We start from the raw sequence: 11178 nt of genomic DNA on the forward strand, positions 1-11178 counted from the left end.
TTCGATTCCCAGCAACAACATATGAACTAAAATTCCATAATCGATGAACTATAATTCCATAATCTAATCTATGAACTAAAAATTCCAGAATGAATGAACTAAAATTCCATAATCTATAAACTAAAATTTCAGAATCGATGAACTACAATTCCATAATCGATGAACTATAATTCCATAATCAATAAACTATAATTCCATAATTTATGAACTAAAATTCCAGAATGAATGAACAATATAATGTTGTTGCTGGGAATCGAACCGAAATTTTTTTTAAAGGGGAGACGCGCGTTTTTTAATAAAACGACGTCGTTTTGGCATCCGTATGCACCAACTATCCTATATTGTGACCCGATTTGAAGCATTGAAACTTCTTTGATCCATAAATGTTGGCAATAGTATATCTGAAAATTTTACCTACTTAAATTATTTTTATTTTAAATAATATTTATATTAATTTTGTAAAAATTTTAAAAATAAATCTGCAAGTAAATAAAGTCATTACTTTAGGTACATAAATTGGGGATTCATAAAAGTCACTACTATTAAGTACAAAATTTTTTCTTAAAAAAAAAAAATAAAAAAAAAAATACACAAGTTTACTACTATTGGTGTCATTTTTATGTATCTACAATATTATTTTTATGCATCCACTGTATTAGTTTAATGTATATAAGGTGAACTTTGATCAATGATATAATTTATCCAATGTTAGGATATATATTTTTTAATTCTAGACAAAATTTTGAAGTAAATTTTAGGTGATGGTACTTGTAACCTCATCTATTTTTGTAAATTTCTGTTACTGAATATGGACTTCCAAAGGTTCAATGTACTCTAATTGGATAATTTTATGTAATTGTAATCGTAGGTTATCACATAATAATGTACACACCAAATATCATTTATGGGTAGCACTAAAAAGAAAATTTCTTTTTTCTAAATTTGAGACAAATCTAGCTGGCCCAATGGGGTGAACCGGCCTGTATTGATATGAGTCAGACGTTATGCCATGGAACCGTGTTCACCATTCATGGTGAACACGGTTCCAACGGTGTTAGTGCACCGTTATCTTTTTTTTTTTTTTTCTTTTAATTAATTACGTGACTGCTTACACATTCACTTTGGAACCATGCCTACACATTCACTTTGGAACCATGAGATTATGAATTTTCTGTTATGAGATTATGAATTTTCTGTTATGAGATTATGAATTTTCAGTTATGAGATTATGAATTTTCTGTTATGCGATTATGAATTTTCTATTATGAGATTATGAATTTTCATTACATTCATAATTTCGGAGTTTCGGACATTCATAAATTATGAATTCATGCATGCACATTCACTTTGGAACCATGCCTACATATTTCCGTCCGAAATCACGGACATTCATAAATTATGAATCCATGCCTGCACATTCACTTTGGAACCATGCCTACACATTCACTTTGGAACCATGAGATTATGAATTTTCTGTTATAAGATTATGAATTTTCTGTTATGAGATTATGAATTTTCAGTTGTGAGATTATGAATTTTCTGTTATGCGATTATGAATTTTCTGTTATGCGATTATGAATTTTCTGTTATGCGATTATGAATTTTCTGTTATGCGATTATGAATTTTCTGTTATGAGATTATGAATTTTCATAAAATTCATAATCTCATAACAGAAAATTCATAATTTGATCAGTAACGCGCCGTTAACTCCACATCCGCGATTTTTTTTTTTTTTTTTTTTGCCTAAAAACGACGTCGTTTTGACTTGTGTTCACCATTCTCGGTGAACACGATTCCACGGCATAATTTGCGGATATGAGTTATTTGAGTTCAAAAGTTTATATCATGGCAGTTACGGCCTTTTTAGTTTTTAATTTTTTTTATTTAATATTCTTGGTTCTTTTGATCTGTGATCAGCAAAGTCTGTCTCTTAGTATATCCATTTTGAGAAGAAAAAGAAAAAAAAAATGAAATTCAATAAGTAGGAATGGCAACAGGGTTAGGAATATGTGAAGAGGCATATTTCTTATTTTTATGGCCCGTTTGGTTCACGGAATAGGCTGGAAATGGCGGCAAATTATTGTGTGGACCATGGTCCACACAATGTTATATGGATCATAACAAAAATTACATTTTTAATATACTAAATGTACATTATTTTTGTACTGAATGTACATTATATAATATAATGTACACTTAGAACAAAAATAATGTACATCCCCTGAATATAATGTACATTATTTTTTTACTGAATGTACATTATTTTTGTACTGAATGTACATTATTTTACAATAGACAAAATATGGTCTACACAACTTGTGTGGACCATGGTCCATACAATAATGATTGGGAAATGGCATAGCATTCCTAGTAATAGATCTATTCCTTTGTTTGGTAACCATTTCTATTACCAGGAATAGTATTCCTGGTAATAGCCTATTACCTCAAATAAGGTAATAGCTATTACTAGGCCCCCCTGGTATTAGCCTATTACTGAACGCTCAGGAATAGATTTTAGAATCTATTTTCTTTTTTACCCCTTTCTTTAACCTAATTTTTTTTATCCTATATATAAATTTATCCTATTTCACCACTGTCGTTGCCACCACCACCACCACCATCGCCACAATCGCCGCCCCCACCACTGCCACCGCTACCACCGCTGCCCCCACCATCACCGCCGCCCCCACCACCGCCGCCACCACCATCACCGCCACCAGAACCACCACCCAGCAGCACCACCGCCACCACCACCACAATCGTCGCCGCCCCCACCACTGCCACCGCCACCGCCACCACCACCATTACCACCCCAGCACCACCACCGCCACCGCTGCCACCGCCACCACCACCACCGCCACCAGAACCACCACCCAGCAGCACCACCGCCACCACCACCACCACCACTGCCACAACCGTCGCCGCCCCCACTACCACTGCCACAATTGTCACCGTCACCACCACCACCGTCGCCCCCACCACTGCTACCACCACCACCATCACCACCCCAGCACCACCACCACCACCATCACCACCACCATCGCCGCCACCGCCACCGCCACCGCCACCACCACCATCGCCACCATCACATATTTTTATAAGGGTATTTATGTCTTTTAAAACATATTTCATTTCTATTCCTTAAATCAACCAAACACTGTAATATAATTCCTAAAGTCTATTCCTTCCGCGAACCAAACAATAGAATACAATTCATATTCTATTCCTTGCCTATTCCATTCCTTATGGAATAGCATTCCTATTACCTCAAAATTCATTCCGTGAACCAAACGTGCTGTTAATCTCCATTTTTATTTTTATTTTCATCTATGTTTTCGGGGGATGTTTCGTTCTTATCCCTATCTCAATTTCTAAATTTTTTTTGATTTGTGTGTGCGTGTGAACCAAGTTTCGTGTTAAGTTCGAGGACAATTGTTGTTCATACACTGATGTGTAATTTACATGTTTAATATCTTTTCTTTGTAAGATCACGTAATTTACTACTCTAACAATATAGAAAGAAAGTGTAAATACTTGTTGGCCATGTAACAATACGCAGTTTTAAAACTTTTTGTTAGAAACACGTTATACAAACTAAATTTTTAAACTAGATATCTTATTAAATATTGTAGTACATGAGAAGTGTTACAACTCACTTATTCTACCACAAAAACGTTATAATAAAGAGCAAGGTATATGATATCTTAGAAAATCCTTCATGCTCCTAGCACTCTAGCGAATTGATTTTAAAAAAAAATATTAGTATCACACACATCAAATTGTGATTTACCATGAATGAAATTTTCAATTTGAATAAAATTTCATCTTCTAAATTACTTATAATAATAGAGGATCTATGGTGCTGATATTAATCTTCTCTCAAATATAACATACTGAATCAATGAACTAAATCCGTTCAGACATGCTGACATTAATCTAATCCAATTATTTGATACATTGTCAAGTCTTATCCAAGGCCATAACTATCTCCACCGCCAACACTAATTCTGATATGGTTATAAAATTACGTGTGCCCAAGACGTTTTTTGGTTTTTAATGGCACAATAATACAACAAAAACATATCATTTCCTAACTAAACAATAAATTTATTAATTTTTTTAAAAAAATATTGATTGATTTTCGTTAATTGAACTGGACACGCCACTTGGATACAATAATTTAATTCCTCCATTAATTGCCAAGTCCTAGCACTTCAGTACCAATCAAAATATTTGTGAAGTTTCACTGTCTGGCAGAGATGAAGGTTGAATTGAACTTCATCATCTCTTCCTCTTCAGATTCATTTCTTTATCTCTCCGCCATAAAGATATCTAGTTTCACTGTACTGTCTTTAATACCATCAACTTTGATCTTTGGTTTGCTGTGTTTTACTTCACATACAAGTATACAACTGATGGGATTTATGGTTTCTTTCTCTCTTATTTTGTTGTTGCTGTAGAGAAACCAAATTTAATTTCTCTTTAGTCTTTACTGATTATATATGCAAATTAAAGTAGTCTCTCTTTTAGATTGTCTAATCACTTGTCCTCAACTTCCCTGCTGCAGAAATTGGTCTTGAAATTAGAGTTGATTGATGACAAGGACAAAAAGAAGGCCATGAAAACTGTTTCCACCCTCCCAGGCAAGTTTTTACCTTTACATCTTATTCAAACAAAATAGGGATGCTAAGCCTTGCCGGCTAGATCACAAGGCGAAGTTTACCAATGCAAACTCTGGGGTAGTGACTAGAAGTTTCTTTCCTCACTCCAAAAATAAGGGTGCTAAGAAGTTATAGACAACTTACACTGGTTTCTAAACTTGAAGCCGAGGACAGGATTCCCAAACGGGACCGGTCCTGGGTGTGGGGATGAGGATAGGAGAAAGGTAGGGGTAGGAGCAAGGAATATGCGGGGGCATATTTCATTATTTCCTACTACCTAGTTACTATCATAATTCCTAAATATTAATTATTAAATTTATTTTGGATTATTAAAAGACTACCTAACTATAGATTTAAATCTGAACTAACAGGGATTGATTCAATTGCCATTGAGGTGAAGGAGAAGAAACTAACTATAATTGGGAATGTTGATCCAATAGTGGTGGTGGGAAAGCTGAGGAAATCATGGCACACAGAGATACTAACAGTGGGGCCTGCAAAGGAGCCAGAGAATAAAAAAGTTGAAGAAAAGAAGGGTAACCAAGCCCAAGGTGATCAACAACAAATTGCTGAGTTGATGAAGCTTTACACAAGTTACAATCCACAGTACTATGATGTTTATAGTGCAGAAGAAGACCCAAATGGTTGTGTTATATCTTAATTAGTAAGGGTAAGATGTGAAAAACTTGTGCATATATGAATGTTTGAGTTGATGATCATGGGATATGATGGGAGTTCGATTTCATCCCCTCACCCTCTGTTATATACTCCATACTCTTTTTGTCCTTACCTTCTTTGAGGATTGGAACAGTAAATTTTGTCTTAAAAATGTTACTTTTATAAATGTATATTTATATATATACACACATATCACATGAAACATGGATTAAGCAGTACCTAAAGAGAGTTGCTGAAAGAAGATGGAACCTACTTAGAGCCACTGGAGGTGTATAGGAAGAAGGATGAACTGCTAGTATAGCTAGATATGAATACCTTCCCAACTGAAGTTGGCTGAGAAAATGCTAGCTCTGAGCGCAAGAGAACTTGACCATTGCAAAAACTTTTCCTGCATTAATTAATTAAAGCAATAAAAGTCAAAGAAATTCAGTAAAAAGTAGATAAGAGTCTTGGAGAGTTAATAGGAAAGAATTCACTGTTTCAAGCATGCAACAACAAAAAAGAATCCCCAGAAGAATGAGTTACAAGCAATGCAGATTTTTCTTGGTACAACAAATATGTGCTGCAGATGGTAAGTTAAATTTTCTTCTGTACCAAATCCAGAATATGTTCACATCCCTTTAGTAAGTTAAATTTTCTCAATCGGAGATTTGGGGAAACAAAATTCTTAAGTCAATCTAGAAACTGAAGCTGATGAAAATATGGCTATTACCTTGCAGCATCAAGTAAATAACTACCAATGTGTTTTCTTCTATTGGAAGGAGTGACCCAAATGGCTCTAATGCCACACAAAGCAGGTACAGCTTCCTTCTCACACAAGATCACTCCATTTAGGCCATCATCTAAACCATCGAGTCTTTCTTTAGGGGGATCTCTTCTTACTTTTTCCCGTTGAAAACTGACTCCTCCAAACTGCAGAACCGTAGATCTCTGACTTACTTCCCTTTCAGCCGCAACACTAGACTTGTTGCCTTGCGAACTAGAAACAATTCTATATGCCTTCTTTATAGGTTCTGCTACCAAGCATCCACCAATTCTTCGAGAAGAGATAAACAAATACACCTGTAATAAGTGGAAATACTTGAAAGTTGCACAGGGAAATATCTGTCCAAGTCAAGGAAGAATGGAAAAGAATGTAAACTGTGGAGGGGTATCGACAAGATATGAGTATACACAACGTTGAAGATCTTTATTCATATATCAATAACTAGCAGAAGAGAAAAATATAGCTTGCTTGCATGTGAAACAAGTTGCAAAGAAGTACGATGTGTAAAACAACTATGCATACAAGAAATTGATCCTATGATCTGGAGTTTAAATGCTACGCAACATAATATTAGTAGTTGTTGGAACCTTGCATTGCTGATTATATATCCACCCTTCACCAAGTTCCACCTCCATCATCTTTACAACTTCCTGAACCTGCCAACATACTAGAACCTCAGATTGCTTAAAAAATTAACTAGTGTTTCTCGTGGAAACAAAAACATGGCAGGATATGTGAAATAAAAATATAATTCACCTTGTTTCTCCAAGGAGGAGGGTCATCATTTAAGACCAAGATAATGCGTCCTGCTTCAAATGAAGGAATTGGAATAATTCTTTCATTCTGCCAGCCCTAGAAAGTAAATCAAACAACCAAAAAGAGAAGGGAGGAAATAGTAAGCCAAGTATTAATAGTAAGTCTATGCATAAGATTTACACACAAAAAAAAAAAAAAAAAAAAAAAAAAAAAAAAAAAAAAAAAAAACAAACAAACAAACAAACAAACTTGTCATAAAACCTTAAATGGGATTCCAACAGTGTAATTCTTGTGAAATGCCTGGTGAACCTTCTCATCCCCTTCTTGACCAGTAGCATACTGGAAGTTGCATACATTGCAAGTGTGCAAGAGAAAATCAGACTGACCAAATTCCAAATGAAATTGGGCATATTTTCTCTTCTTATTCAGAACTTTTACAGATGTGGGCAAACCAAATTTCACAATTGAGCTCTTTGAATCAATTTTCTTGGGTGCTTCACCATTTGATCCATCCTTGCTATCACTGAATTTTGGTGGCAGAACAATTGACAAAGAGTGAACACTACTTTATTAGGCAACAAAATTTCAAGCACATGCAACACAAATAGTCAAATACAGAGTTACATAAAATTAAGAAGGGCAAAATTAAAACAGTATCGAAAAGAAATTACTAGTACAATCATTGGGGAAATTGCTAGTTAGGGGCAGAAAAGTTATACTGGAATCAAAATAAAAAATAAAAAAATAAAAATCAAATAGCTGCAGCATGCCTCAAATTGGAAAAGAAATGAAGAAAATCTCCAAACAAAGAGGACAAATCAACCAATCTCTTTTAAAAATGAAAAGCAACAACCAGCACAGTCAGTCTCACTAAGTCACTTAGAACAAGCGGGATGTTTTCAAAAAAGAACAAGCAGGAAAGAAATGACCAAATAAACTGAAAGAAAACAGAAACTATATCCATTATTCACATCTACAAACAAAAAAAAACGGAAAACAATAAAATCCAAATTTTACTTGAGGTCATAACTTCAAATAAATAAATAAATAAATAATAACCATGAGATTTTAAAGCTAATAATGAAAACTTAAAGTGATAGAGATCATACCCACACGGTTGGGAATTTCTACGGTTATACGTAACGGTAATATCTGGGTATTTCTTTTTTGTGCCTTCTCGGTGGAACAAATCACCGGAGATGGAAGAAGCGTCGGCGGTCTTGGAAGTGCATGGTCTGAAAAAGGCGTTAATCTTCGATTGCATTCTTCAGTCTTCACTCCTCACGCTCTGTTCGATTTTGGGAATTATGCAATTAGTGAATTAGGGATTTGGGTTGGATTTAATCAAAATCGAGTCTGGGAAAAAAAAAATTGTTCTGCCGCGAATACAATTTTCCCGCCACCCATTACAAATTTTCAAACGGAATTACTCCTTGTTTGTAATATGCCCCAAAATATGATTAGCGAAGCTGAATTGTTATACCATGGACCAGGGTACACCTTGCAAGCAAGGTGGACTCTTATCCTAAATGACGAATAAATTGTGTACTTTTAGTATTGGAATTGTAAATTTTTAAAATATAAATTGTATTTTTATGTCAAAACACATATTCCATAATACAATACCGGGTCATCAAATCTAAAACGGTTAATATTGTATGACTGCAATATTTGAAAGGAACTTGTGAATACAAAATAAGATAATCAATTACATATACGTTAACATTGTGTGTCCGTAACATACAAATTGTGAAGTTTTAAAAAGTAAAATGTAAACATTTAGTATATAAGTTGCAAACATTTAAATACGGGTCAACTTTACAAGATGGACCTGAGTCCACGGAATATTTTGCGAGCGAAGCTACTTCATATTAACTTCGTAGATCACATTCAAAAAAAAAAAAATATTAACTTCGTAGATCAAGGGCTCTCATTTCTTAAAAAAAAATAAGTCTTAATCCAAGTTAAACACACTTTTATTGAATAATGATTTATGTCTAGTTTTCTATTACTTATTTTTATACATTATGCTATAAGAGTTTTACTATACAATTTTTTTGAACAAAAATATAAATATTAGTATAACTCTTGTTATATTTTCCCATTATTATCATACATATACATATACAATATCTTTTATTATATTCTTCAATGATAATAATATATGTAGACATTATAAAAAATAAGTTTAAATGTTACTATAATTTTATTTAATAATTTATCATATCTAAAATTTTTACTTTAATAATATTAACCATACTATAATATTATTACACAAATTATTAACTACAGAATATAATTTTTATTATAATATAAATTCTATAATAATGAATTTAAAAAATTATATAGTATTATTACAAACTATTTTAATATAACTAAAATTTTATTATTGGGCATATATATATATATTTGTGCATTGCGTTGTTAATAATAAATTTGAAAGCAAATTCATCGAATTTTTATTTTGGTGACCATATTCTTTGATTCGATATATAATTTATTGAAATAATTTAATCAAGTTATATTTTGATGACTATATGCTTGAATCAAAATTTTATTATGCATAATAATATATCCTATACTTTTTGCTTATTATTAAGAGAAAATTACATTTTTGGTCCTTCAATTATATTCGCGGTACAGATTGTCGCTAAGTTATATGTATGACCATTTTAAACCTCTAAGTTATACATGGAGTGGCAATTTTAATCCTTGAATGATCAAATCAATCACTTTATCAAGTTAAAAATTAGTGATAAAAATAATCTCCAAATGACTAAAATCATCCTTCCATGCATAACTTAGGGGTTAAAAATAATTACATGTATCTCAAGGACTAAATTTATATCATCTGTATAACTTTAAGACCAAAAATGCAATTTTTCCTATTATTAATTAAGTGAATTTTAAATTTTAACAAAATCAACCGATAATTGATTATTTTTTCTAAAACTTCAACTTAAAATTGCTAACAAAATCGATGTAGCTATTACAGATTAAATTAACTGAATTTAAATCAAGGGAAAATGGGACTTTTTCTCCCTGAGTTATATACTTATAGCACTTTTCTCCCCTCAATTATTCAAGTGGTTGTTTTTCCTCCTAAAATGTTAAATAGACATATTTACCCTTAAAATAAATATTTTATTTATTTTTCTTCTCCAACAAATTATGACCATAATTTGGTTCAAACCAAATAAACACTATAGCAACCAAACTGAAATATTCCAATTATAATTTAGAATCGAAACTCGATATTTAGAGTTGATTAAAATTCCGGAACGGACGGTTCATGTTCCGAACTGAAAAAATAAAATACATTTATTGTTGAATTTAGACTATTTTTAAAATAAAAATAAAATTTTAAAATAAAAACGGTTCAAAATCACGAATCGGGTCCGGAACCGCCAGTTCACGGTTCAGGATCCAATTTTTTTGATTCATAATTTTAATAAATTGAAATTCAAATATTGGGTTCTAGATCTGAATCATAACCGGAAACTTTTAATTCGATTGCTATAGTGTCTGATTCAGTTCAAACCGAATCGTAGTCATCCCTACGTATACGCAATAATTTGTTGGAGAAGTAAAATAAATAAAATGTTTATTTTAAGGGTATAAATGTCAATTTAATATATTAGGGAGAAAAATAACAACTTTTAGAATAATTGAAGGGGCTAATGTGCTTACCTAAATAATTGAGGGGGAAAAAGTGCTATAAGTATATAACTCAGGGAGAAAAAGTGCAATTTTTCCCTTAAATCAATTGACCAAAATTATTCTAATTAATTGCAAAACCCTACGACATCAAAGGAGCAGAAGGATCGACTCATAGCCTAACGCCAACGACTCATGGCATTTTCATATCTCAAAAATGAAAATTTCATATTAACATTTCATAATCGTTTCCCAAATTTAAAAAAAAAATTAAAAAATTAAAAAAATCAAGACCATATTTTCTAATTAATTTTAATTTTAATTAATCATAGCCTATTTTTAAATAAAAACCTGGAAAGTTAGGACCTAAAAAGAAGAATATAAGAAATGAAATGTTCATTTAATGTAATTAAGCCAAATACTAAGCTATAAGAGTAGTAGTCGCAGTTGTAAGCCTATCGCAAGCTCTTTGTACCTCATGCCTTTCTTCTATAGTAATCTGATAATGTAGCAGTTCTGGATCACTTGTATCCAGGTGAAGCCAATCATGTTCCTAAAATTTGTACAGGGAAGTTGAGATTAGATTCACGCTTAAAACATTATTAGCAACTGATTTATTAAGGCCCTGGTTAGTAAAATGGCTGTTAGCTGTTAGCTGA

At 32.6% G+C, this 11178-nt stretch overlaps 2 protein-coding genes across 4 annotated transcripts; one reads left to right on the forward strand and one right to left on the reverse strand.

Annotated features, from left to right (window-relative positions):
• The first annotated feature begins 4225 nt into the window (after window positions 1-4225).
• Window positions 4226-5405, forward strand: LOC109147662 (heavy metal-associated isoprenylated plant protein 39-like). 3 transcript variants are annotated; one of them, XM_019295279.1, is made up of 3 exons: window positions 4226-4266; window positions 4569-4644; window positions 5034-5405. In XM_019295279.1, the coding sequence occupies exons 1-3, from the start codon at window positions 4261-4263 to the stop codon at window positions 5321-5323; spliced, it is 372 nt and encodes a 123-aa protein (XP_019150824.1). In that variant the 5' UTR covers window positions 4226-4260; the 3' UTR covers window positions 5324-5405. The 3 variants fall into 3 exon arrangements, with proteins under 3 accessions (XP_019150824.1, XP_019150822.1, XP_019150823.1); XM_019295277.1 differs by having other exon boundaries at window positions 4258-4344; XM_019295278.1 differs by lacking the exon at window positions 4226-4266 and adding an exon at window positions 4342-4428.
• A 68-nt stretch (window positions 5406-5473) lies between these two features.
• LOC109147661 (protein CHROMOSOME TRANSMISSION FIDELITY 7-like) lies at window positions 5474-8729 on the reverse strand. Its single transcript, XM_019295276.1, has 7 exons — window positions 8672-8729; window positions 7972-8150; window positions 7124-7385; window positions 6863-6958; window positions 6694-6762; window positions 6053-6402; window positions 5474-5728 (listed from the first exon to the last, which is right to left on the reverse strand). Exons 2-7 carry the CDS (start codon window positions 8124-8126, stop codon window positions 5590-5592), a joined length of 1071 nt encoding a protein of 356 aa, XP_019150821.1. The 5' UTR covers window positions 8127-8150; window positions 8672-8729; the 3' UTR covers window positions 5474-5589.
• Between the last annotated feature and the right edge of the window lie 2449 nt (window positions 8730-11178).

The sequence above is a fragment of the Ipomoea nil genome, unplaced genomic scaffold (assembly GCF_001879475.1).
Source record: "Ipomoea nil cultivar Tokyo-kokei standard unplaced genomic scaffold, Asagao_1.1 scaffold2036, whole genome shotgun sequence".
In the NCBI taxonomy this organism is placed as follows: Eukaryota; Viridiplantae; Streptophyta; class Magnoliopsida; order Solanales; family Convolvulaceae; genus Ipomoea; species Ipomoea nil.

Coding starts and splice junctions, on each gene's coding strand:
- LOC109147661 (XM_019295276.1), bottom strand. CDS start 8,126: ATGCAATCGAAGATTAACGCCTTTTTCAGACCATGCACTTCCAAGACC. Junction 6,959..7,123: donor CTGTTGGAATCCCATTTAAG/GTTTTATGACAA, acceptor TTTACTTTCTAG/GGCTGGCAGAATGAAAGAAT. Junction 5,729..6,052: donor TATTTACTTGATGCTGCAAG/GTAATAGCCATA, acceptor TAATTAATGCAG/GAAAAGTTTTTGCAATGGTC.
- LOC109147662 (XM_019295277.1), top strand. CDS start 4,261: ATGAAGGTTGAATTGAACTTCATCATCTCTTCCTCTTCAGATTCATTT. Junction 4,345..4,568: donor TAAAGATATCTAGTTTCACT/GTACTGTCTTTA, acceptor TCCCTGCTGCAG/AAATTGGTCTTGAAATTAGA. Junction 4,645..5,033: donor AACTGTTTCCACCCTCCCAG/GCAAGTTTTTAC, acceptor CTGAACTAACAG/GGATTGATTCAATTGCCATT.